At 50.0% G+C, this 26,667-nt stretch overlaps 6 protein-coding genes across 6 annotated transcripts; 4 read left to right on the top strand and 2 right to left on the bottom strand.

Moving 5' to 3' along the window:
• Window positions 1–682: 682 nt before the first annotated feature.
• On the top strand, window positions 683–1,153 carry CkaCkLH20_00705 (uncharacterized protein; the record flags this gene model as incomplete). The annotated part of the gene is made up of 1 exon (XM_038883425.1): window positions 683–1,153. The coding sequence occupies one exon, from the start codon at window positions 683–685 to the stop codon at window positions 1,151–1,153; it is 471 nt and encodes a 156-aa protein (XP_038751020.1).
• Window positions 1,154–3,581: 2,428 nt separating this feature from the next.
• Window positions 3,582–4,367, top strand: CkaCkLH20_00704 (uncharacterized protein; the record flags this gene model as incomplete). The annotated part of the gene is made up of 1 exon (XM_038883424.1): window positions 3,582–4,367. The coding sequence occupies one exon, from the start codon at window positions 3,582–3,584 to the stop codon at window positions 4,365–4,367; it is 786 nt and encodes a 261-aa protein (XP_038751019.1).
• Window positions 4,368–5,349: 982 nt separating this feature from the next.
• On the top strand, window positions 5,350–8,799 carry CkaCkLH20_00703 (sodium p-type; the record flags this gene model as incomplete). The annotated part of the gene is made up of 5 exons (XM_038883423.1): window positions 5,350–5,637; window positions 5,686–6,589; window positions 6,650–7,170; window positions 7,231–8,196; window positions 8,248–8,799. 5 exons carry the CDS (start codon window positions 5,350–5,352, stop codon window positions 8,797–8,799), a joined length of 3,231 nt encoding a protein of 1,076 aa, XP_038751018.1.
• Window positions 8,800–9,001: 202 nt separating this feature from the next.
• Window positions 9,002–9,691, bottom strand: CkaCkLH20_00702 (uncharacterized protein; the record flags this gene model as incomplete). Its single annotated transcript, XM_038883422.1, has 1 exon — window positions 9,002–9,691. One exon carries the CDS (start codon window positions 9,689–9,691, stop codon window positions 9,002–9,004), a length of 690 nt encoding a protein of 229 aa, XP_038751017.1.
• Window positions 9,692–12,546: 2,855 nt separating this feature from the next.
• On the top strand, window positions 12,547–13,272 carry CkaCkLH20_00701 (uncharacterized protein; the record flags this gene model as incomplete). Its single annotated transcript, XM_038883421.1, has 1 exon — window positions 12,547–13,272. One exon carries the CDS (start codon window positions 12,547–12,549, stop codon window positions 13,270–13,272), a length of 726 nt encoding a protein of 241 aa, XP_038751016.1.
• Window positions 13,273–15,354: 2,082 nt separating this feature from the next.
• CkaCkLH20_00700 (uncharacterized protein) lies at window positions 15,355–26,087 on the bottom strand (the record flags this gene model as incomplete). The annotated part of the gene is made up of 13 exons (XM_038883420.1): window positions 15,355–16,647; window positions 20,366–21,379; window positions 22,484–22,592; window positions 22,653–22,723; window positions 22,777–22,909; window positions 22,957–23,092; window positions 23,170–23,294; window positions 23,410–23,607; window positions 23,674–23,803; window positions 23,878–24,008; window positions 24,068–24,229; window positions 25,003–25,931; window positions 26,010–26,087. 13 exons carry the CDS (start codon window positions 26,085–26,087, stop codon window positions 15,355–15,357), a joined length of 4,509 nt encoding a protein of 1,502 aa, XP_038751015.1.
• Between the last annotated feature and the right edge of the window lie 580 nt (window positions 26,088–26,667).

The raw sequence follows: 26,667 nt of genomic DNA, 5'->3' as shown, positions 1-26,667 counted from the left end.
GTGACAGCCATCCGACACAGCAACGTCCTGAGGATGAATTCGATCTCGAGGGGGCTATGGAGGCTGCGAAGTACGGCTTGGCCGAGCCAGGACATATGGGCATCCAGCTGCATCCAGATACTCGCAAGGATGACCCGGTGTTGGTTGACCTGAGAGGAATGGGCATGCCACCCAGCCAGAACCCGTTCTTGCAGCGCTACATGCAATTCTAGATACGCGTCTGGACACCGGTACAAAAGAGAGGGGGACAGGTGTGGGATCACAGCATGTATGACAAGCAGTCACAACGACCTTATGAGCAAGCCCAATCAATAAGCCCACAATCCAAAGACAATAGCCCACAAGGATTGCTCGTTATTTTATCCGTGTTTGGTGACATTTTTGAGGTTTTCATTTTCTCTGAATTTCATCTTAGCTACAAGTTATTATCAGTAATCGAGCCTTTGATACATCCACGACCGGCAGAGGTACCATGTCCATTGTCCGTTGTCTAGCATCTTGTGGCACGCGAAAACCTAGCACTCGTTCGTCCCACGCTTGCTTTATTTTGACTTTTCCCCGTCATCCCACCGGATCTTCAGACAGCCCCTCCACATGTTCGCACTACCTCTTCTCGGGTCATCCCTGTCCCGAAGCAGAGGCCATTCCATCCTCAGCACGCCTTCTCGGCATCCCTGCGCTGATGTCTCAAACGCAACTTCAGCTCATTTCGTCAGTGTCCTCATCTCATGTCAACCACACCTCTCTAAAGGGAGCCACGCCGGCCAACGCCCGATTACAGTACGTCCACATGGCGCCGAGTCTCGCCCGCCTCACGATTCTGCTTTTCGGTCTTTCCTCCTTTGCCGCAGGCCTCTATTCGCTGCTGCGTCCGCTGCAGTCCCTCGACTCTCTGGGCCTGCCGCGGTCGGCCCTCCCGGCGGCGAACGGCAATGCCCTCGCCGCCGTAGCCATGGGCGTCTATTACAACCTGGCCGCCTTCCAGGACAACCGCGCGTTCTACCTCGCCACGGTGCCCATGCGTCTGACGACGACTGTGGTATTTTGGCGCCAGGACTGGAAGGGCGTGGCTTGTTGGGAAGGCGGGTGTGCGGTTGCGACGCTCCTGGCGTTGTTTTGGGATGCTAGGCAGGAGAAGAGAAAGACCATGTGATGGGATTCAGGTAAGATGTCTTGCAAGCGTATCTCATTCATTAGTGGTTTTTGAAGCGGATTGGAGGGTAATTTGGTTATGACTTGCGATATCACATCCCAAATGCGATCTATACTTCGCCGAGGAGAATTTTGCTGACGTCAAAGTAAGATGGTCGAGATGCTGATGCGGCGAGTTTGATGACAGGTTTCTGATATAAACTGACAAACTCAGTATCGTGAAAAGAATACGTCTCTGGGACTTCAAGGAAATGCGCACCAGTTGCACACAATTAGGCAAAATGTCAGGTTAGGCTTGGGCCACAAGCATACGTACATGCCCTTCAGCTGTAATCTTTGCGCGCTGATACATTTGATAAATTGTCATTCCTCATTCTCATCTCTCACCGACAGGCCCTAGAATCGAGGTTCCATGTGTCATGCCTCAATATTGGTTTACCCATCCGAGAGTGGTGTAATTGAACGCCCACGCATATTGACTGATATACACAATGTCGTAGGCAACTTCGTTCGCCTCTGAAGCTTGATTTCCTTCATCAAGGCAGTAATCTCGGCGCCCAAATTGAGTCCGTGGCGCAGCCCTCCATCCTGCCATGAATCGCCCAGAGTTTCTCTTCGTAAAGACCTCGAACACTTCCAGCTTTGAGTCCTGAATTCGGGCCGTGCCGACGGTCATTCACTCCGGATTCATACATGTGCGCTCTCCAGCCTTTCCGATCCTTATCGTCGCCTCTCAGATGCTCTTCTGGCCCAAAGTCGTGCCATGCGACAATACGGCACACGCCACGATCCACCAGGACAGAATAATCCATCGGGCAATGTCTACAGTGGCCCGAAACCTCTTGCCCACGACAGACTGTAAATGCCATGCAAACACTGTCGTGATAGGGAGTCACATTGGAACCAAAAGCGTGTGGTCCGAAGTACGCGCTGTGCGGGCAGAGGTCCATCCCGGTGATCGTAGAACCTAGCGCCTTCGGTCTGCTGTTGCCACTGGGACCAGGGTCGTCGTCATGAACCTCCCATTCCTCCCGAAGCACAAGTCTCTCAGCAACGAGTTTCGGGCTGGCGGTGTAGTGCCAACGAACCCCATAATACCACCTGTACTGCAGTTCTCGTGAAAACGGGGTCATAATGTCTTTCAGATGTTCTGGAGTGATGTTGGCGAGCCTGGCAAGTTTGATAGCTGATTGTAAATACATCTCCCGGATGTTTAAATTGTTGAATCCGTTAAAAGTATAACCACGGTCACAAGGACAAAATCCTTTGAAACTTCCAGGTCGTGCTCTTGAATCTGAGCCTGCCATGTTGATAGGGTGCAGCTTCGAACAAAAGTTACACAGCCATTTGTCTGGCCTATCCAAGGCAAGCAGAAAGTTGATTTTATACTGCAAGCGCTTTCGCTCTGGGTCTCGAAGGCGCGAGAAGAAAGATTCCCAATCTCTGTGTGTGATTTGATGCGTTGCCTTGCATACGTAGCCGAGAACGAAGACTTCGAGCGTATCCAAGAAGCTGACAATATGGTCGACGAGCTCAATAGGCAGGTCAAGCAGTTCGAGGCGTCCTGCTGGTGAACCATGCTTCTTCGATTGATGTAGAACAAGTTCAGTAGACTGTTCGAAAGCTTTGAGGTGTTCGGGAGGTGAAGCGGGCTGTTTTGGTAGCGCCCGACGTTGATGTGGTTGCCACCAGGCGACCATTTTGCTTGCTGCCTTCGCCGCTCGTGATGGGGATAATCAAAAAATCCGTAGTCGAGTGAAGTTGGGGATTGTAGGAAATAATATTCCTTTCTTCTAAAGAGAAAAAAATGGAAACGATGGAACAAGATTTGCAGGCCAGAAAATTTGAGCGTGAAATCGTCACCATCCAGGTTCTCTGCTTTGGACCGCTAAAAGCCAAGAGGTTATTCCTCATGGCGAAAGTTTCGAGATACTCGGTATCCAATGAACGATCAAAAATACCTTTCTCTTCTGTTTAGTTATCGTAGAAGTATTTTACACGAAGCCGTCAGGGTATTGTGTATAGATCCATTATGGAAGTTAAAGTCTCAAACTTTGCCCCGTAACTCTCTCCAGGTTCCTTTATTGTGCCTGGTCGGCCTGCAACGGTCCCCTATGGTATCCTGAACAAGATCTTCAACAGACAGTTCAGTTTCTCGGTCTAAGAAAAAAACTTTTCCTGGCGGCGTGCGAGGTATAAGAGATGGTCTCTTACAGAAACTTCCGGCGCCGGCCACGGATCCGGGGTTTCGGCCCCACAACGGAGTCTGGAATCTTGTTTTGAAGGCAATGACGTAGTGCTTCGGGCTCTTCGAAAAGCCCAGCGAATAATTTCTTCGACGCCACTCGAACAGAAAATGCATCATCACATCGCCGTTGGAATCCTAATTTCAACTCTTCGTCAAAGTTTATCAATTGCACCGAACAATCATGGACCGCAACGGTACAGCAATGGCGAAGCATCATGTCCAAAAGCGATGCTTGTTATGGGACTGGACAAATACGCGCGACCGGCCAGACGCCATCGACCAGCTCTTCGAAAACTCCAGCGACTCAATTGAACAGGCTTTTAAATCAGTACACAATTGGAATGCGTGGTATCCACCTGAGTTGAAGGGTCGGCTTCCCTTCCGACCCATGATTCGGACGCGCGAGCAGCTGATCTCGGAAGAGTGGAATTGGATCCGCGACTCAGAAGCCGAGATTGTCCACTATCTCAACGAGCCGGAGCGGCAGGGAATCTCGCCGCAAGAAGCGGCCGACTGGTGGTCGCACAAGGTTGTGCCGGAATTGCGAGACACGCGTGGAAAGAAGCTTGTCGGACCAGCATGCGCCAGTGATGATGCGGGCGACAAGTGGCCTACCGCCTTTATGAGCTCCGTGGGAAATGATGCTGCGAAGAAGCCGGATTTCCTTGGCGTGCATTACTACAGCGGCGACATCGAGCATGCTAAACAGTACATCACCTCAATGCACGAGAAGTACGGCTTGCCACTGAATATATCGGAAATTGCATCTATCAGCAGGGATATCAAAGAAGTTGAGGATTTCACTGAAGAGTTGAGCGAGTGGATGGATTCGCAGGATTGGATAGACGAGTACGGGTGGTTTGGATGCATGGCACACTGCGCTGATGACTTCGTTAGTCCGGCGGCGCAGTTGATGGATAGGGATGGAAGATTCACATTTCTGATGAAGAAACTAATGAGATCCTGAGACGCACGCAATGGCAAAGAACAACGGAAAAGTGGCCGGTTCTCACAAGAATACCCCAATAGAGAACAGGAAGCATCCGAGAAGTTTGTCTTTGATCCCGATGCATGTACGGGAGTTTTGGTGTATTTTGAGGCCTGTTACGGATGCATCGCTCCCCGCCCCGCCCCGAACTGACTCCCGAGATGTGTCTTGGCTTCTATTTTTCGCCTAGTGTTCATGTGACGACCTCCACCCCCGCGGTCTGAGTTCGTTCATAATGATTCCGGAAGTACGGAGACTCCAGAGTTCCGGACTGTTCGACCTCCGGGTGACTCCAACGGCGGAGGGTTCCACCCGAGTCAGCCTCCCGGACGCTAAATCCCCAACTCATTACCCCATTAGGCAGGTAAATTACATGTCGTGCAGATGGTTACTGGGTCTTGGCTGCTACGCGCCAACTCTTGTTTGCAGAGGATCTAGAATTGCGTCTTCTAGCAAATTCTTTGCAACCCTTCTGCCCTCCCCTCCCCTGTTTCTTGAAGTTGTTTTCTACCACTCATAGTCTTTCTAACCTCGTTGATGTTTCCCCCAACCCAATCACGATGAATTCGGTTACGTACACGTCACGTAACACCTTGTATCCGATCGACTTTCTAGGTGGTCCCCTCGACAAACAAAGATCCCGAAACTTGACAAGCTCCAGATATCAAAAAGCAACGAACCGATGATGGAGTCTCCTAGATTCGCCGCAATGTGTCTTGGTTGCCTTTTACGGTTAAGTTTTCAACTCTGGCCGAGTCATCGAGGTAGACCCGGCATGCAAGTTTCGAAGTCTGTTCACGCTTGTTCCACAGTCGGGTATGGTACAAATACCAAGAGTTGGGCTTGGTTGAAGCTGATCGCCCGGACTCTTCGGTGTTTTCTCATGAAGTTCTGAAAGACGGTACCTCGACAACCTTCGACCGCTCCGAAACAGCTCCCCTTCCTTCTTCCCTTCTTCACCATGGTGGTAGCCAAGGAAAAAGGGTCTGGTTCCTTCCAGGAACAGTCCTCCGAGGTTTTCCAACCGGAACACATCTCGGGACAGTCCAACAAGCCTTTGTCTCGACCGCCACATGCGTTGGAGTTCAGTCAAGTCGTTGCGGAACTCGAAGTCGATACAACGCAAGGACTCACTTCCGAAGAGGCTACCCGTCGCCTGGCGGAACTCGGTCGCAATGAGCTTCGTCAGAACAAGGGTGTTCAGCCCTTGAAGATTTTCTTGGAGCAAATTTTCAATGCGATGACACTGGTAAGTCGGCCACAAGCTAGTCACTAACATCAACATGTGTGTACGAAGTTTAACTCTTCCAAGGTTCTATTGCTGGCATTAGGTGCAAGTTTCGGTATTCAAGCGTGGATCGAGGGTGGAATCCTCGGCGGTATCATCGTCCTCAACATCTTCATCGGTTTCGGCCAGAGTCTCCAAGCCGAACGAACGATCAACTCCCTCAAGAACCTCGGCTCTCCGACGTGCAAAGTTTTCCGAGGCGGCAAAACCATCAACATCCAAACCGCCGAAGTAGTCCCAGGAGATGTGATCGACTTGAACACAGGCGATTCCGTCCCAGCAGACATCCGTCTCATCGAAGCCGTCAACTTGGAAGCCGATGAAGCCCTTCTTACAGGAGAATCCGCACCCGTGTCGAAAATCCCCAACGCGACTTTCGATGATGATACCGGCCCCGGCGACCGTCTCAACGTTGTCTACAGCTCAACTGTCATCACCAAGGGCCGCGGCCGTGGTGTCGTTTTCGCTACCGGCATGCACACGGAGATCGGCCTCATTGCTGGTGCTCTCAACGGCGGATCCAAGGACAAGGCCAAGTCATACATCAAGCGCAACGAGGACGGCAGCGCTACCTTTTTCGGATACGTCTTCGCTGGTTGGATGATGACTCGCGACTGGATTGGCGATTTTCTGGGTCTCACCGTTGGAACTCCTCTGCAGAGGAAGCTCTCCCAGTTGTTCTTGTGGCTCTTCTTGTTTGCCGTCATCTGCGCGCTTGTCGTTCTTGGCGCCAACAAATTCGATTCTCGCAAGGATGTCATTATCTACGCCGTGACAACCGCCATTGGAACGATCCCTGTTTCTCTATTGCTTGTGTTGACGGTTACGATGGCAGCTGGTACCAAGAAGATGCTTGAACGCCATGTCATCGTTCGTAACCTTTCTAGTCTGGAGGCGTTGGGTGGCGTAACCAGTGAGTTCAAGTCCCAACAATAACCATAATGGTCATCCCACTAACGGTGAACCCTCGCAGATATTTGCTCCGATAAGACTGGTACAATCACTCAGGGTCGCATGGTCGTTCGCAAAGCATGGCTTCCGGGCACTGGCACATATTCCGTCAACACAACCAACGACGTCTACAACCCCTTTTCTGGGTCCGTGCAGTTCACCTCTGGCCAACCGAAGGATATCAGTGCCGAGGAGGAGAAGAAACACGACGAGACCACCGAACCGATCGAGCCTCACAATGAGCCGGCGAGCAAGCCGGCCCTTGAGTGGTACCTCAACGTTGCGTCGTTGGCCAACCTGGCCAGCTTGAAGCAGAGTGATGATAGCTCTGCGAACCCAGGAGAATGGAAGGCTGCAGGTGCTCCCACCGAAATCGCTATTGAAGTCTTTGCTTCTAGGTTCGGATGGAACAGAATTCAGCTTTCGCAAGGTCCCGAGGCGTCTTGGAAACAAGTCGCCGAGTTTCCTTTTGACTCGGATGTGAAGAAGATGTCCGTCATCTTTCAGAACACCAAGTACCAGAAGATGCACCTCTTCACGAAGGTAAGTTTATTTGATGCTATCCTCACATGTTGGAAGAGCTTTGCTAACCACTCGACGTAGGGTGCTGTAGAACGCGTGCTTGCCTCCTGCGACACCATTGCCCTCGATGATACGACTCGCGCCCTGACCGAAGACGACAGACAAAACATCCACACCAACATGGAAGTCCTCGCCAGCCAAGGCCTCCGCGTCCTCGCCCTCGCACACCGAAACCTCGAGAACAGCGTCTCCGAGTCCCAGTTCGCCGAAGGCACAACACCACCTCACCGCGATACCTTCGAACACAGCCTGACCTTCCGCGGCCTCATCGGCATTTACGACCCTCCCAGACCCGAATCGAGACCCAGTGTGAAGATGTGCCAGGGTGCCGGCATCGTCGTGCACATGCTCACCGGTGACCACCCGCAGACCGCACGAGCTATCGCCACGGAAGTCGGAATCCTCCCCTCTCCCGAGAAGTTCAAGATGCTTCCCTCCGACGTGGCTCAGTCGATGGTGATGCCAGCTCACGACTTCGACGCCTTGTCCGATGGCCAGATCGACGAGCTGCCCCAGCTCCCGCTGGTGGTGGCCCGCTGCGCGCCTAGCACGAAGGTCAGGATGATCGAGGCGCTGCATCGCAGGGGCCGATATGTTGGCATGACTGGAGATGGCGTGAACGACAGTCCTAGTCTTAAGCGCGCGGACATTGGTATCGCCATGGGATCTGGTTCAGACGTCGCCAAGGAGTCGTCGGATATTGTCTTGACGGATGACAACTTCGCCTCCATTCTGAACGCCATTGAGGAAGGCCGACGGATTTTCGACAACATCCAGAAGTTTATTCTTCACGTCCTGGCCGCCAACATCGGTTTTGTTTGCGCCCTTCTGACCGGCTTAGCCTTTAAGGATCGGTCTGGTGTATCTGTGTTCCAGCTGTCGCCCGTGGAGATCCTCTGGATGCTTCTCGGAACCGGTGCTTTCACTGAGACTGGTCTTGGCTTCGAGAAAGCGGTTCCAGATATTCTCAACCGGCCTCCGCAGAACGTAAGTTGCCCCAACCTCCAAGGCTTGCTCAAGTACTGACAGCTCTATCAGCTCAAATACGGCGTCTTCACCCCGGAATTTCTCGTCGACATGGTCTACTATGGTGTCCTCATGGCAGGCTGTGTTCTCGGCTCGTTCACCGTCATCATCTTCGGTTTCGAAGGTGGCAACCTCGGTATCGAGTGCAACAACGCCTACTCTGCGGAATGCGACTCCGTTTTCCGCGCTCGCGCAGCCTGCTACACCACAATGACCTGGATCTTCTCCTTCTTCGCCTGGGAACTGATTGACGCGCGCCGCTCCCTGTTCTACATGCCGAAGGGCTTCAAGGCCTGGACTCTGCATTTATGGGGCAACAAGTTCCTCTTCTTCTCGGTCACGCTTGTCTTCCTCGCCGTCTTCCCCACGCTTTACATCCCCGTGATTGATCATGTGGTTTTCCTGCACCACGGAATCACTTGGGAGTGGGCCGTAGTGTTCATTGATGTTACTTTCTTCATGATTGCTTGCGAAGGTTACAAGTGGGGGAAGAGAGTGTACATCCGGCGCAGGGGGAATAGTTCGGATGTTGGCTTCGATGACGAGGAAGAAATGTCCGCATGAAGGGGGACGTATTTTGACAATAATCCATAGAGACACTTCAAGCATAGCGATTGGGGCCCATTCATAGCGATATTTCGTAATAGTTGGTTTATATTTTAATTCATTAGGGTACCAGCTTTCCGTTTATATCGCGAACTGTTTTCTACCTCCCTCCGTTGCTGTCAATCCATGCCATTGCGGATATCGTCTTTCGTGGTGCTGCTCATTCATTAACCTGTTGGCTGCCTTCACCTTGCCCTTCCTGATTCTCCTGGGCACCTTCATTGCGAAGATGCTCCCTTGCCGCCATCAACGCCTTGCCTAGACGATTCTCTCCCCAGTTCGCTTGGTTCACCATCGCGTTCTTCTCCGTAAACCCAATACCCCAAACCCGGTCCTTTGATGCTGCCTCAGCAATGATTCGGTCCCCGGTCCTCATGAGAATCTTCTTGAGCTGTGGATTCTGCCCGAACTTGGCGATATTCCCGGCCTCCACCACAGCGCTCTTGACTTCATCCCAACTTTCGTTCGTGAATCCGACTGTTTCTTTGCCCAGCGCCTTTTGAACTTTTGGATCCTTCTCGTAAAGTATGCGCGTTTGACGGGCGACGTCGCCAAAGCGGGCTGCTTTGCAGTACATCATGTACTGCTCGGCGCAGTTGAACGTGATGCTGCCGAAAGGATCGTCCTCGTCGACTGCTCGTCCGACCAGCTGAGACATTTGCGGCTTCGAGACCGTGAATGTTGCCGGATACCATTGGCAGAATTGGCAGTACTTGAACTTTTCCTGGGGCATAAAGAAGAAAACTGGCATGTCCTCGTCCGAGCCCGAGGGGAGCGAAGGAGGCTTGGAGCGGCCGGGCTTGTTCTGGTGATTGGCCTTTTTGGGCTTCTTGGTTTTGTTTGGTGACATTCTGATGATGTGATTGTGACTTTAAAGTGTTGATTTTGGTGGCTGGGTGAGCAGGAGGATGTTTGAAATGACTGGTGATAAAGCTAAGACGTTATTTGCAAGTCAGTCGTTCTTGCCTCTTCTGTCAGAATCTTCTGTTGAAGAAGCACCTCAGTCTTATGTTCGGGGTGAAATTTTCGGAGAAAGGCCTTTTTTACCTTGATGGGCTTGGATTGACTCCCGGCCGGTGAGAACTTTGCTGTTGCTTTATTTCGTCGGATCTTGAGATGACAGAAAACATTCTGGCCAAAGTCACCAATCAGCGTCTTAGCCTGAAGAGTCAATTCACTGGCTGGTAAAGGCTGATATTGTATCAAATTGTCAAATATGTTTGTACGTTCCGCTGGAAGCGGTACAGAGTAGATGAGATGTATTTAATACCTAATCTTCTGCTTGGTCAAAAGGGTGCGCAAAGATTGTCAAGTTTCTGCACCAGAAGACATACACGAGAACCATTTCTTCAGCCTAAGTTTTGAGAAATCATTGTAACGAACGTTTTCTCTGTTCATATATTTGACGGCTGTCTCGGTAAACTTTCTTTTTATGATGAAATAACAGCCATTCATGATGTTCGAACCTGCGGACCTAACATCTTCGCCCTCATTGCCGTTGGCTTCCCTGAAGAGAGAGCAAACGGACTTTGGGTAGCTTGAGTAGAATGGGGTTACGATCTATCAGATCGGCGGTGCCCCAAATTGGCCTTTTACGATTTATTTACGGATGGCCTTGACTCAGACACAAGAGAGCCGGCTACAACGAGCGATGAAGACTGGCGCGCATCTCTTGACAAATACGGTATTGGGTACGAAGCACAAGAGGCAATCATGGACCCAGAATTCAAATACCACTGATTATCGTGATCCCTTCGGCTCTGGATAAAAGACACTATCGACATCCGTGATACTTAGCTTCAAAGAAGACAAGAGAAGCTCGAGTCCTCGGAGACGCCAGCGATACTAGCGACATCACGTCACAAAAAAGCAACGCCCCACGTCCTCGATGGTCTAGAGAGGTCGGAGCGGCCGAAGTCCGACTAACAGTAGGAAGGACCTTTGCGGGTTTTGGATAGCAATTTTGATCACCTGGATTATGGCTCATTAGCCGAGTTCCGTGTTCAACAAGATGATGTCGGCAGCCAAGGTAACGGAAGACTGCGTGTACGTGTTTGAAGGGTCCAATGGGTTGAGAAAAACCCGCTGTTCGAATCACGTTCGCTGCTGGTGAGGGAGAAAGATATTTGAAACAAGCCGAAAAGTTTCAAGATCGAGAAAACGCCTATGACTGTGTGAAGGCTGTGCAAGAACACCTAGCTATGGGACGTCATCTTGGCAAGACTGGCAGGGGCTACTTAGAACCCAAGTAGCGCTTTCGGAACAGCAACGCCATGCAATCTCGAGAGACGAATTCAGCTTGCACGTCGTTTCAATCATAACCTCTCTTTTCTCTCGATGAGGTGAAATGACGTTCCGTACCATGAGGGAAAGTTGAGAAAATCAAATGACATCTTAGAATCATGTCGTGTCTTGTGTTGGAAGAGGGAGCTTGTACACGCCTTTTGACGATCTTTTCTCTGTACGAATGCCTAGATCTCAGCATGGCAGCGTCAGCCCATATAACAGCCATTAGCTGCTGAAGTTCGTGAACGTGTCTTCAGCTGTGAGCTTGGCAAGTACGTGGCTTAGCAGATAGTTCAGGGAGATTGAGGTCTATTTAATGAACTTTTTGGCTGTGCGCCGCACGCTCTGTTGTGCGCGAGTCAGCCCTATGGAGTTGTTAATGACTCGCATTGCAGTACCCCCTGAGGATATCTTGTCCCGGAGGGCGAGCCGGTCAACTCGGCTTTCTCGGCAGCCTTTCTCAAGCTGGGAATCCCATGTCGTCACCACTGTAAGACACAGATCTGGCCGAATAAGCGTAAAATCTTACAAAATTGGACGAACCTGACCCCGCACCCTGTGCAGTCGGCAGCTCCCGAAATTGGCTGGTACGTTGTGAACCGCAGCTGCCATCACGGAGCATTGTGGCATGATCTGCATGAATCCGGTCTAATTGGGGCTTTGGGGTCCAACGGGGAAGCGTTGTCACCATGGTGTCCATATGCTTCCAACCACGAGACGCACGGGACGAGACATATCCGCATCCGATAACGAGAGAACAGGAGCGAAAGAGACTCAAAGATGTGAGCCAAGATAGAAGAGTATATCGAATCTTACTAGTCTTCACGGTTTACCTGCGTCTGACTCAAAAATAGTGGTTCATATTGGTCGGGCGGGAGCCGCAAGAGCTGAAACATGCAGGAACTGGAGACACATTCTTGGCCGCCCAAGCCTTGCTAATATGTATGTTGGAGCATTCGCCAATAGTTCGCAGAGAGAGGTTAAGATGGGTCGCTTGGGTTCCTGATTTGTAGGTCAATGCAACTTGGAGCCTCCTTTTACGGAAGACATCAGGGTTTCATCCTGGCTTGCGCGTGGGGTATAGCCTAACACCAACACGATGGCTTTTGACATGTCAGATCCTCTGCATGATTCTTCAGGCCGAACTTCTGGAGTCAAGTTTAATGAGCATCTTGGCGATAGCTGGCAGACTTGGTTAACATAGGCGTTCCGAACGGACATATAAGGGAGGGTTTCTGGAAAGGAATACGCATTCAGAAGCATTCTCGCCAGCGACTTCTTCTCTATTTCACTTGCACACCTTAGCCTTACTCTCCCGTCGACGGTGTATGGTTATCCTCCTGATTAGACACAACTCTATAGATCACCACCACATCAACTTCGGTCCTATTTCTACACCATTGGCCTCCAAAACACATCATGAAGGTCATTAGCAACGTTGTCTTGGCCACTCTGGCGGCACAAGCCGCGGCCTTGGTCCAGATTGAGGTGCGCTACAGCGATCGTATGGTGGACGTCGGCAACCTCGACCTCTTCGCCGCGACATGGCAAGCCATCTACGGAGAAACCGGCAACACCCGTGCCATCATGACGGACAGATCCTTCGGTTCTCAAACAAACACATGCACCTGGGCTGAGGACTACGACCCCGACCTCACTGTGCAGGTCAAGATGAACGGAGCTTGGGGCCAGACCCCTGGTCTTTCCGTCAACCAGATGCGTGACGGTTTGGTGCAGTCCATGTGGGAGGTCCTCCGTCACGTCTCGGACCCCTACGGCTACGAGGTCTTCAACGGCTGCCGTGGCCTAACCTGGATGGAGAGCGTCGGATACCATGAAGGTGCTGCTTGCGGACCCAAGAGCGCGCGCAACTGCGAGTATGCGTGCCGCAACGAGAACTCGCCCGGTTTGGCTCAGTGCGAGAACCAGACCTGGGGCCACAAGGTCCCCTCGACCATGCGCGTCACGGCTTACATCGACGGCCGTCTCCAGCCTGATGACCTCATCATCGAGTTTGGCGCGACCAAGAACCAAGAGGCTGGTGGCTGTGGTCTCGTTGGAGAGGTGGCTGGCTTCCTCGCCGGTTTCATTCCTGTTGGGGGCGACCTCTTCGCCAAGGGTATCGAGATTGGCTGCGCTGAGTAAAGACGAGCCTCTTTCAGACATCGACCGGTTTCCAATGAGAGAAGATGGGCGTAAGGCAGACACAAAGGGTCTCACGGTTCAGGATGGTGGCCACGGCCACAGCCGTGAATAGCGACTGGAGAAGCTACTCGAACATCTAAGATTTCACATCTTGCCATTGTACATACTTTACTTCATGTTGTATATCTTCGAATCCATCAATTGTACATAAAACTAGAATAATGCTCGGAACACCACGGAAAACTTCCAAGTGCAAGTTTTGAATACTCGCGTGAAGTGATTTCCTCCCGCATGTGTGTTAATTATTAAAGACGTTTACTAGTCGAGACATACGTACAGATTAACGTGTCGTTGAATTATTTTGCGTAGTCTTTTATGGAAAGTAAGCTAAAGCCTAAGCAGACGCATTCAGCATCTGTCTTACTCAGTAAAATACCAAGGTGTCATTGCCTACATCACGTTACCAGCGGGGAGATTGTAAGTTTGGGCTATACCAGACTCATCGGAGCTTTACAAGCGCTAACCGAAGTCAAAGGCATATTTATTATAAGTGCAGTCTCATTATCTAATGTCGACTGAAGATAGTTATTAATAACAAGTTATTTACATTTATATTAAATGCTAAATTAGATGCCTTTGAGACAACCTTCGGCTCGTAAAGCAGTTTGTTCCTCCCAGAAGCCATTTAAATTAATGGAATTTCAATCATTCATCATATTAAATAACAAAAGCTCATCTTATGTAATACCTAGTGAAGCAGCGTCTTGTTGGTGTTGTCCTACTCCAATTGGCCATGCCCAAATTTTAATTACTTAACGTGGGATCGTCTATTCACGCACCTGATGTACTATTTTGTAGTCAGACTTGTGCGTTACTAAAGCGTCTCGTTGAGTTAGATCCGCTTATGCTTTCAATAGTTTGGGCGTTTATAGAAATTAAGGCGTATTATATAAACGGCTGCATTCTTTATGTGCCTCCAGAGTCTATACATCCGTCAAGTCAATAGAGAAACAAAACCTTAATGTCTTGAAAACCCGCCTAGAAACATTGTTACCTAATGATGTATGTTTAAGGTAACTGCTTGGTTTCAAGTCAGTGTCTTGCTGGAGAAGATCTTTTCTGGTGTAGCCTGGCTGGCGCTCTTAAGGCAGAAGTACACGGAGATACGGGCTCTGTTGAGGCAAGAACGATACTCTGGGTGGTCTTCAGGTTGGTCGAGTGAAGAAAACGTTGATAAAAATCTTTGATAAGACACTTCTAAGAATATTCGCCTGAAAGGACTGGTAATTGAACGAGTACTATTATAGTCTGTAGGGTTCCATTGCTATAATTCCCATAGTTATTATGGTGACTTTATTGAAAGTATGCTGTACTCTGACGGCAAGGTCTACAGGGAAAATAAGTAATGGATCGAGATTAGCGGCATCTTTTGTAGAATAGTGTACAATCTTTGATATCTAGTTTCAGTTATAATCCTATATAAGCTGGATTTCGTCTTGTATGTGCGCTCAACTGTCTCCATTTCATCTTGCTCCATCTATCATAGGAAATGAGGTGAGGCATTATAGAATAAGTTGAGACTCAAGACACAAGCTTCAATAACCCATCTAGACTGATAAGTCACTCTGCTATATTAATGCGATTGAGATATGCCTTGAAAGATTCCAAGTGATAAGCTCCTAGGTAATCAGTATGCCATTCTCGTGAGGGTTTAGACATGCACGCAATAACAATCTCGACATCTCATGATGCAAGACGTAATGATAGCTCTTAAACAAAGCAAAACGCTTAAATATAGTTCGTTAGACGGTACAGAACATAGGATTCACTCACAGCTCATGTGATTAGATAAGTACTTCCTCCGAGTGAGATGCCCTGGACCTATGTCGTCACGTATGTAAGCTTCACACCCTCCCTCCGTCCACGAAGATTTGACCTAGTCACTGGCTTCAAGTGATCATAAAAGTACATAGATAAGTTGCAATCAATACTTTTCATTCTTCTGATTGACTAAACAATAGGGTATTCTAGAAGTGTATTATTTCGTCTGATTCGTAAACTCATCCCACACAATGTCAGCGTCTAAACACTATTTCGACGCGTCCATCCAAACAAATCTCCCTTTATCCTATGTCGCACGTGTTGATTGAATCCATATGTAATAGCGTTCGCAAGACCAATGTACTGGCTTGAGCTTTGCAGGGCTGCCAGGACGCGGCTCTGAGAGTTGTTGCCGGAAGCTTCCATGAGGCGATTGACAAGACCGGGAATCCAAAGCAACACGTACATAACAGGGTACGCGTTGAGAAGCATCATGCGCTTGATCTCGCGCTCGACCTTTCTTGTCTGCTTGCGGATTGGAAAATCGCTCATCATCGTCGCCGTCACGTTCTGGGCAGGTTGTTTGGTGTTGACGTTGCTAACGCTCGGATTCGGTGGGAAATCTCTGGAGAGATCTCGAGAAGGCGGTAGGTTCCATGACAGAGTTGAGCTTCTGCTCCTGGAACCCTTTCGATGAGAGGAGATCATGTCCGCCATGCCGTGGCGGGAGAACCGTGCCTTTGATGGCGGTTGCATGTCGCGGTGGAGGTATGATGGGCCGCCGCCTGCGCTCCGTTGAAGCTTCTCCTCCTGCTCCAGGTATGAAAATCTGGCTTCGGATGCCTGGCTCATGTCCATATCCTGGTCGTCAAATCGGGAAATCCGTGCCGACATTTTTCGCCTCGTGTCAGCTTCTTCAATGAAGTGGGATGTTCTCGCCGGCTTTTTAACGGGCTCTTCGTCATCGTCGTCGGAGCTGGACCTTCTAGCTCGGCCGGCTCCGGCGTTGACTCGTTGTGACCACTCCTTCTGCTCGTCGTCCATGTTGGGTGAGGATTTGAAAGAATCGTTGAATGTTGCTTTCGGTCGCTCAAATTGATCCATCTCCAGTTCCGGCGTCCCAATGATCTCGAATCCTTGCTTCTTGCGAATCGAGGAGGTCACACCGTTGCCACCGCTAGAACTTGAGTTCCCTGTGTCGTAGAGAGGATCCGACGTGCTGACCATTGAGCGGAAATGGCGACCAAGATACCACCATACGTAGAGGTAAATGAGAATCGTAGTGAAGATAATAGCAAATCGCCATCCGTGTGTAAGAGCGTATCGGAGATCGGGTCGGTTTCGGGATATCCAGCACCAGTTACCACTGACGGGTTCCATTTGGCCCATGGCCGTGGCCGTGGCACTGGTAACAATCGGGACAATCCATACGGAAAGGCAGATGATGACCTTTCTGAACGTCGAAGCGTTGGGCATATAGGTTTTCCGTGTAATCGTAAGGAAAGTAACGACGGCGATGGCGAGGATAGAGAAGTCGGAGGCTTGGACTGATAACTGTCCAATCATGCCATTTAGTACGCAGGCCGGGCCGGGCTTCAGGTCTTTGTCTTTAATGTAAATGATGCCTGAAATGGTATTGTCAAGAGAGTTGATGAACTCTTTCGGACGGTCTCGAGTCAGCTACATCTTCCCTAATAGGAATTCACCGCAGACGATCGAGACTCACCGGCCAATGTCAGGTTGAGAACGAGGGCGTGTCGAAAGGAACGTTGTTGATCATGGTAGAAAATGAAGGAAATTAAGACACCGGTGGTTGCGAGAAAGGAAAGAATGCTACCCGTGAGGGTAACTGATGCGACTGCCGCATCGAAGGCCATCGTGAACCCGCACGCCAAAGATGTTGGTTGGCATCCACGCGAGAACCTCGCGTTGGATGTGGAAATGGGTATCGTCTTGTACAAAAGCCAGTGCGCAGTTCTCCCAGGTCCGCGGACCGGGCGATATTGGTTATCCGTTACATTGATGGAGTCACGGGTCAGCGGTGCGAGTCATGATGTCGTTGAGACGTGGGTCTCCCTCCCCTGAACTTTCTATTTATTGAGTGATTGGCGTCCGTGATGCCATCTGAACTTGGGCACCTTTAGACCCGGGCCTAAAATGCCTGTCTGTTGCTCAATTTGCGCTTTACAATGGATTGAAGATTTCTCCAACGACAGTGCATGGCGTGTTTGCCAGGTAAACGATGTAAGGCCACCACATTGAGGCAAGAAGTGAGGCTGGTGATACGCCTCGAAGAGTTCCAGAGCTGCCACTCTGATGTTGCAAGGGTCAAGGAACTGAGAGTCGCACATGAATTAAGACAAGGTCCCCCTTAATCAACACTTGGCGTTTTGGAGTGTAGCACTCACTGAGAAGACCCGCTGCATAACCCAGAAACTGTTAGCTGTTGCTCAAAATCGTTAGGCGAAGGCGCAGTTCCACGTGGTTTCATGTGTCAGAACGCCTCCCATCCTCCGATCTAACCGTAAGTTGCCTCTTTTGCCATGTTGAACCGTCATCCGAAGTGCGTGGCGCGTCTGTCGCCAACTTACCAGCCTTTCGGGGTCTCGCTTCAGACAGGAACCCCTCACTCATCATCTCTAGGCTCTGCTTTACTCTCGACTTCTGACGAGGTCTGGATTCATACTGGTGTAAGAGCGGCCCGTAGGAAGCAAAGAATTCGTGCAGCCCAGTATGCTGGCTATAACAGCACTTATTATCAACCTCGTTCTCGCTTTGCTTGGCGGTGAAAATCTTTTAAGGATCTGCTCAATTGCAGTTCAGCTCATATGAAGCCACCAAATGCAACCGGTTTTGTCGTAGAATTGCCTGTCTCGGCACCAAATGATCCCGCGAACAGCCTTGTTCGGAGTGGATGACAATATCAGAGTTTACAGCAGTGGAACTAGCAAAACCATGGCAACGTCCTTACCCCTGAAAATACATTAGGGACCCTTGCTCGCTTAGCGCACCGGAAGTGATGAACAAGGAGAAACCTTTGAGCTCCCGATCAACTTGCTGAAGGAATCAAGAGGACGAACAGGATGGCGGAGTCGGGGTTAAGAGTCCCTCTGCCCAGCTCAGCCCTGTCACGCAATCGATGGGCCGAATCCCAGGTGCTTCAGTCGCCAACATCCAGAGAACCTGCCGCTCCCCTGTTGATGGGCGTCAAGTCTGGCCAATGTTATCAACTCCGCAAAGTCTCAGTGCCCACAAGCCGGTTGTCGTTCCTTGGTGAAAGACCCTGGTCCCCGGTCGTGCGTCTGACAATTTTTCGTCTCCTTCGTTCACTCTCCGCATTGAGGACTGAAACCTTCGGATAGTACGCAGTAGGCGGAAGTGTCCGTCTCCTGGAAGCATTTCGCCACACTCGCACGCGCAACCTAGAACACCGCGGATATTTCATCTATGGCAATAACGGAGGGTTCTATTTTAGGCTGGATCCGACTGAACCGCGCGGGAGTCGGAGGAAGAGCAAGCCCGCGTAGCCGAGCTCCTGCTCAACCATCCAATTTGCCAGACGCGCCAAAGGGAGGGTTACAGCAATTTAGTTAGCGTGTTGCTAAAAGAATTGCTTTCGGTGGACGTGTTATCAGTCATCGACATGCCAAGAAGAGAGTGAGTCGAAATTGTGCCGAGACCGACATGGCACTCAAACAGCACGCTGTCACTCAGCGAATGATCGCATGTCGGGTTGCTAGCTCCCCAGACGTGAGGTGCCCATCGCTGACTGAAAGCAGAATGTTGTTTGGCCCCGTTCTCTCCATTCTCGCGGTACTGGGCTGCGTTTAAAGTTGGATGAATTCAATTAATTCCCGATTTCCAAGCGTGTCTCCGCTCTGCAGAGGGGCGAGGCGTGTTGAATGTGAAAGCACAGAGCACATCGAAGGTCCCGCGAGGATTGTGCTGCGATGTGCAGGACATGACATGAGTCGCGTAAGTGTGTGATGTTCAGCCTCGACGCCCCGAAACAACGGGTTCACCCTGATATTGCTACCTACTACATATAATAGTCCGCACGAATAAGTTTTCGTTTGGAAAAGTTGCCGGCCTGGAGTCTGGAACAAGCCCCCAGCCTGGACGTCTGCAAGATCTGCATCCAGAAGAACATGACGATTTTCTTCAAATAAGGCTCGTGCTTGCCTTTCTAAGGCACCCGACGTGGCAGTGCGGGATTGCTGAGCCCCAATATCGAGACGACGTCGCGTTACTTCTTAAATGTTGATGTGAATCATTAGCAGCTCAAGCGCTACATTGGGATCTAAGGCTTGAGCCCAATTCCGAAGCGCAGAGTCAGATACTGGCCTACCCATCGTGAGGTTTCGAATTATGGTGACATATGATCATGCATGTATTCATAGCTGTACTTTGGAACACGTCGCGACTCCCCTCAGGCCTTTTTGACAATACACTTGCTTATGAACTATCGTAAGTCAGAGACTTACTCACTGCACATTGAAGCTAACAGCAAAATTGGTTCCAATTGTATCTGAGGCTCGCGTGCAGTTTGAGCTGGCAGTGTAGCTTCGGAGAGACACAGCTCACACAAAGCATCAAGATAAATTTAAACTGGTCTTGATTCTAAATCGTTATCTTGGCCCTTCTATCATTTTAGATTTTCGAATTTTAAGACCGGATCGCGAGACGGAGTTCATTACCGCTCTGGACTTTACTCCAATTTTGGGATCTTCACAGTGTTGTGTAAGATAAGGTGAAGTGCGGAGATGCCTACTCAGTGTGCGGACTTGTCAACATCCAGCGTTGAGGTTGAGAATATTAAGAAACCCTTGATCAGGTATAATGGCGTGTGTTTGGTGTCAAGTCAGTATCACGTGTATGTGAGTGGGACAGCTGAAAACATGAAGCCCGTGAGTCCTGTGCTTGAGTCTGACATTGAACTGAGACAACTGCTGGGTCAACACTTCAATGCCTGTGGGCACCATGCAGGTAGTTGTCCCAAGAAAACCGTTCTTCTGCTAAGTCGGATTGAAAAGATTGAACTAACACAACACCGACATAGGAGAGTCCCTACTTCCGCACATTGCTCGTCTCCCGTAACAATCTTGAGACATGAGGCTATCGATATCGATCAGGCAAAAGAAGAAATTCAACATCATCGCTTAGATATGTCTACTCAGTCCGCATCAACAATCTAGTTTCAAAACCCATTTCCCTTGCAGCTGTAGATGAGTTAGCTTCGTCTTGTAGTAGGGGAATAGTCTAGATCTCTTACCTTCCCTGCGTGCATCGTTTGGACTAGACTTTGTATGTCGTCGAGCTTAGCGGATTGAATCTTGGGAATCACTGCCCGACGCTTGACAAACTCCAACGCCTCTAGGATATCGGCTCTAGTTCCAACTGAAGAGCTCAAAATCTTCCATCCCTTCGCAATAAGCCAAAGAGGGTGGAAATTGACTCGAGCTTCATGCCCCAAGACGGCAACACACATCAGCGTTCCAAACGGAGCGAGCACCTCGAAAGCTTGCTGATACGCAACCGTCGCCGTTGCCGCAACTACGACGGCCTTCGCGCCTTTGCCATCCGTCACCTTCATCACCTTCTCCGCCAAGCTCCCCGGAGTAGTAACATCAACGTAGTGCTCTGCACCCTGTGCCTTGCAAATCTCGGCCTTCTCCTGACCAGCATCGATAGCAATGACCCGATAGCCCATGGCGCGAGCATACGCCACGGCCAGAGCCCCGACACCACCTCCTGCTCCCGAGACGGCAAAGTACTGCCCTGGAGTGACATTGCACCCTTTGACAGCTTTGTATGCTGTGACGCCGGCACATAGAATTGGGGCAACTTCTTCGTCGGGAAGATCATCGAAGTGCGCTGGCAGTCTGGCCAGGTAATGAAGAGGAACAATTGTATACTGGGCGAACGTTCCGTCATAGGTCTTTGCCGAGTGAAGAGCCTTCTCACAGCGAGTTTCGCCTTCGTTGATGAGGTCCGTGCAAGCGTCACAAACGCCGCAGATGTCGCGAGTCCATGCTACACCGACTCTCTGGCCAACTTCTACCGTTGAGTCCAGAGCAGAAATATTGGATCCAAGAGCGGCAATGTGACCAACGCCCTCATGGCCCAGGATGTTGCCAACGGGCCCAAAGTGACCAAGAGCCAGGGCCAAATCAGAGCCACAAAGGCCACTTGCGCTCAACTTCACAAGGATTTCATTCGGGCCAGGAACCGGGCGAGGCTCATCGCGTACTTCAAAAGTAGGCGTGGCGTCAGGTGTTTGTGACGACTGCACTCTGTCAGTTCCACTGAATCTATGCCATTCAATGTGTCACTGCTTATGGGATGACAGACTGTTAAGACAGCGACTTTGTGGGTTTCCATGATGGCGGGACCGTTGCGACAGTGGTGCAGAACGAAAAGATGAAGCTCCAAATTTTGTCCAGCGAGAAAAACCCCGTCTTTAAAGCTCAGCCCAGAGTTCTCGGGGTCTATGATGTAGTTCCTCGCCGCCCCGCCAATCCCAAGCGGGGGAAGTTCAGATCATTCGGATACGTATATCCGCGCGCCACGAATGCCCGAGCGACCGAGGTGATGGAGCGGCAAAGTCTCCAGCTTCGGCATTTCACAGCATTTGAATTGTACGACAAGCGACTTTTCATGGTACACAGTCGCATGTGGAAGGGTTGCTTCTCGGCTGCGAGAAGCCAGCTAAGTTGTTTGCTTGCATTTGATCCCGGATACGAATGTCTAAATGTCAAGACACACAGGGTTTGTAGGAAGCAAATACGCCAAGGTCAGGTTTCTGCGCTGTGACATGCAACATGAATATGGCAACTGCATGTCATCATCTAATACCTTAGCTGTGATAGTTCATAGCTACTCCCGGGGTTCCTTGCTCATACATGCACGTGCATAATCTCTGCAGCATTAGGAGTTCTTCATGGGCATGCATTGACGAATCGGATTCAATTGACAATAGATGAACTAAGACATCTTTAATTAATTCCAGGATGAATTGACGCGTTATCCAAGTTGTGGGCAAGAACTCAGTATCGGTTACCACAAATGTCTTGATAATGATTTAGACGAACTGCAACATGTTACAGTCCCGCTGCTCTTTCAGCAGGCGAACGCCAACCCGACCTGGTCCGATTTGTAGGCATCGATAATACTCTGGATAGTGGTGTAGGTCCCGATGACAGTCATGAAAGATCCAAGAATCACAGTAAAACAATGAAGAACGCAAAGAGTCATCTTGATCCTACTGTCATGGCGAGTCTTCCAGTCCATGTAGAGACCCATGAATGCAGGAATGACCAGCTGCGGCAGGAAGAAAGTAAAGATCAGCTCTCCTCTAGTTTCATTTCATTTGAGCGGAAAGTCAACTCACACAAGTCGGCATACAGCATATGGAACCGATGAGGCCGACTAGATAGCTAAAGAATGGCACGGCCTCGGCGATGATGAACGCGACAGCACTGATCCCCAAGGTTGATCCCCTGTGAGTAAGATGTTAGTACAGCGACATCGTGATGTCTTGGAGGGGAACTTTTACTTACAGCCACGTCGCCCAGTGGATGATGCTCTTGTTTTGGAGGTGGGCGGAGTTGCGCAGGATCCGGACCAAAAGCTGTTGAGTATGAGTTGGGAGAACATCACGACTTCATGGGGACGCCCTCTTACAAATTTAGCCGCCAGATGTACCCACAAAGTGGAAGTCATGATGAAGCCAGGAATAGAGATGCCATAAGCAATCTTCTCCAAGGTTCCGCCCGCGCTTCCCAAGGATGGACTAGCAACGTATTGGCCACAGTAACTAGCAAAGCTTAGCTTGACGGCATGTAGGCCAAGAGGTTTACTCACACATAAACAACTGTACCAAAAGACACATAGCTTGCAGCTAAGAATATCTGTGACGAGAAAAGAGACTTCGTAAAAGACCTGGGACTCTTCATCTCAGCAATAACAGGCATGAAAGTCGGAGTAGACCCATATCCGACTTCACGTTGGTTGGTTTGTTAGCACATGAATTTTCAAACAGCGCGATGTGCGCAGGTTATGTGCTACGGGCCATACCAAAAAGGTTGATTGCGGCGACTACCCCTGGGACGAATTCGGGCATAGCGACGGCATAGACTTCCATATCGTAAGGTCCCTCCTGAGGGGCAGCTGCAGGTCTTTCAACTTGACTAACGCCGACACTATCTCGAAAGCATGGAAATTAGCATGCATCAACGTAATAGACAAGGCCGTACGCGGCAATCAGACTGGTCAATGCCGAGAGCCGCCGAACTGGAGACCAGAGCTCAAACCTACACAACAATGAAGACCGCCGTGAATATTGAGCCGAATCCAATCCAGGCCAAGATTGATAGTCTTCCCAGTGTCGGGATACTGGAGACAAGTGCCGTGCACACAGCTGCGATGAGAGTCCAAATAATGCTGCAAACCTTGAGGCTCGATAGAGTCTTGAATCCTTGAGCCAGACCAACAAAGCTTGATCCAGACGCCAAACTGAGAAGAAAGGTCATCAGCTGCTGCCCATAGCAGGCAGATCGCGCAAATGTGGGCAGGACTTACACCCATGTCAAAAGAAATAGACCACCAGAAATCTCTCGCGCAATGGGGCCACCCATGAGTCCAGCGGCGTCGGCAATGTTGTGAACGCCAGGGAACCTCATTCTGAAGGCATACATAACGTATGCATAGTCTGTAAGCCACGTCAAGAGTTAATCTCGGTCTGTGGCTTTGTTTCATGGTCAAACGAATGGATGGGAAACGTACATGTCGTTATGGTTCCCCAACTCACCAAGAGGATGATACCTGGTCCATACCCAACAGAGCTAAAGGCGGAGGGAATTGTCAAAACTCCAGTTGCGAAACACAGCTTCATCAGTATGATCGAAGTGCGAATCCTACAGCACGTTGTCATATTAGCACCAGGTAAAATGAAATTTGAACTCGTTTGACATACCAGCCAAGAGCTCGATACTCATCTTGCTGAAAGACTTCGCCTGCATTGCTGGAATCCAGGTAGTCCGTTTTGTTGCTGACATCAAGCTGGGATGACGCCTTTTCCGGGGAATTCGAAGTTGTTTTCTCAGACCGGCCATGAATCAGATCAGACCCGTGCGGACTAGACATGATGGGTGTAACTGAACAATTACTGGCTAAATGATGCTAAAAACAGTGAAGATGTCAGGGGATTGAAATTCAATCAAGTAAGGCTGAAAGTACCCAATGCTGAGCAATAGATGCAAGTAGAGGTCCGTTCCAAAACCGAGGTTGCCACGATGTTGACAAGACTTCGTGTGAAAACGCTGAATTTCAACGAAAGAATGTCACGGTTATCGGCCAGATATAGGGTCCGATCATCAATAGAAGTGCCTATCTCGGGACCAAGCTCTCGAAGTCATCACCTAGAAGTGCGGAGCATCCCGATAGTGTTCGAGTTCGAGGGTTGTGGTGGATACCGCTATCGCAATTCCCATGCATGTTCGCTCCATTACCCTGGTTCAATCCCGCGATATCAGATGTCGAAGCTGACTGGTTCGTTGAATCCCGCAAGGATGCCGGAGATAACACTTGTTGGTGAAAGGTGCAAGTGTGTTGGAGAAATACTACATAGATAAAGCCCGTGAGATCCATGATAGATAAAGACGGGAGGAGCCGCGCAGATCGCAGTCCCATGCAACTTGATGACATCACATTGATTCCTGCGGATAAGTAAGTATGCGTACTGCCATAATTGCTCTGTGTGAGCTCGAGCAGTTTACCCGATTCTGTGCTCGCAACTCTTAGTAACAAAAAAGATACGTGCATGAAATTCTTGTGTAGTAGTACAGGCGCTTAACTTTGCGACAAGTAATCCTGATACCAACCTGATCGCTTTTATTAGTGACTACCTACAACTTTGACTGTCGATTTGCTATACCCTTGTCCTCATAAGCTGCTCCTCCATCGGCCCCAATATCGCACATGAACTTCTCCATCTCCTTACTGATTAAATCCGGATTCTCCCTTGATGCTAGATGTGCAACACCCTTTGCAATAACAAATTTCGACGTCGGTATTGCATCCGCCATCTTCTTCACAATAGGGACGGGGAACTGTCGGTCTTCCTCTCCAGCAATGACGAGTACAGGGACATTCCGAATGCCGTTGAGAGTCCTGTGCATGTCCTTTCGTCCAAGTAGTATTGATCTGAGAGCCCACGCGATGGACTTGGGGTCCTCTTGAGATACCGATCCTATGAAGGCCATGAAATCCGGGTTGTTCTTCGTGGCCGTGTCTCCGGCAAAAGCTTGCTGCGCGATCGAAGTCCACCAGTCCGGCACCTCCGCATACATCATCAGTGCTTCAGCTCTAATGGTCATGGCGATGGTCTCAGGAGTCGTGGGGACCGAAGCTGTGCCGTTGACCACAATACTTCCGATGAGTCTGTCTGGAATCCAAGCCGGCAATACCGCGGCAAGCATTGCACCCCAACTGTTGCCGCCAAACACACATTTCTGAATACCAAGGGCATCGAGAATGCTGACAACGACATCTTTACAGTCGCGCAGGTCGATGTACCTTCGTAGGGCTTCGGACTTGTTGATGCCGGGACTGTCGATGAGAACGACTCGGTGAGTTTTCCGGAAGTACTCATATTGATAGCTCCACATCGAGCCTCTCAACATTAAACTTGGCCATAGCACCAGAGCAGGTCCAGTTGGGTTGCCTCCCACTGTGACATTGATGAAGCCAAGACTGGTATCGATGAGTTGCTCAGTCGCTCCTATCATTTCGGGGTTCCACAGGCTTTTCAATTGCTCTTCATTGTAGTTGGATACGAACTAAGATACCGGCCATGAGAAACTGCTATGAGTAGATGTACGTTTCAACTAGACAAAGATGACGCAAAAAGTACTTACAGGCTCTGGTCGGTTGATCAGGAAGTCTTGCGCAAACTGCGCCAGCAGAGACTGTAAGTCAAACGAAGGCACGGCCATGTTGACTTGTCGAGGATTGACGGATGGACTGAATGCAACAAGATTCTAAAGCCAATATGATCTGAAAAGTATGACCTGAAAAGTGTGTCTGTGAAGCCTTGGATTGTTGCTTGGGGCGGGACACGCCTTTACATAGAAGTTCCGCTCCAGGTCGATGTTGGTAAAACATGTAGCTAATGCTGTGATGTACCAGACGTTTTAAACTGCGACGCAACTGAGAAGACCAAACGTTGGACTAGATGCTTGGACGTTCTAATAAGCATCGGTAAAGTTGAGACGATATTCCGTAAGTAGAAAGTCTCGGGATTATCAACAGCGACCCTTTCTTTTTGCGACTTGCGTATCATGGCCCGTAAGCCGTTCGTCGGCGCCGAGCTTGGCAGCTTCGAACTGTGTGTGCAAAGCTTATGTTGCATGGTGTGAGACATTCATTATCTGACCACTATTCCACGCAGCACTGCTAAGCACTAGTGACTTAAGCTAACGTACCTTTACCCAAGCAAGTTCTGCTTAGTTCAGCCACTAGGTCAACCAGGCGCCTCTGTCGTCACCACGACCTCCGCTCGAAGCAATGACCCGG

This window comes from Colletotrichum karsti (genome assembly GCF_011947395.1).
Source record: "Colletotrichum karsti strain CkLH20 chromosome Unknown Scaffold2, whole genome shotgun sequence".
NCBI classification, from domain to species: domain Eukaryota; kingdom Fungi; phylum Ascomycota; class Sordariomycetes; order Glomerellales; family Glomerellaceae; genus Colletotrichum; species Colletotrichum karsti.
The sequence above is the reverse complement of the archived record's forward strand: the minus strand, read 5'-3'. Positions and strand labels throughout refer to the sequence as shown.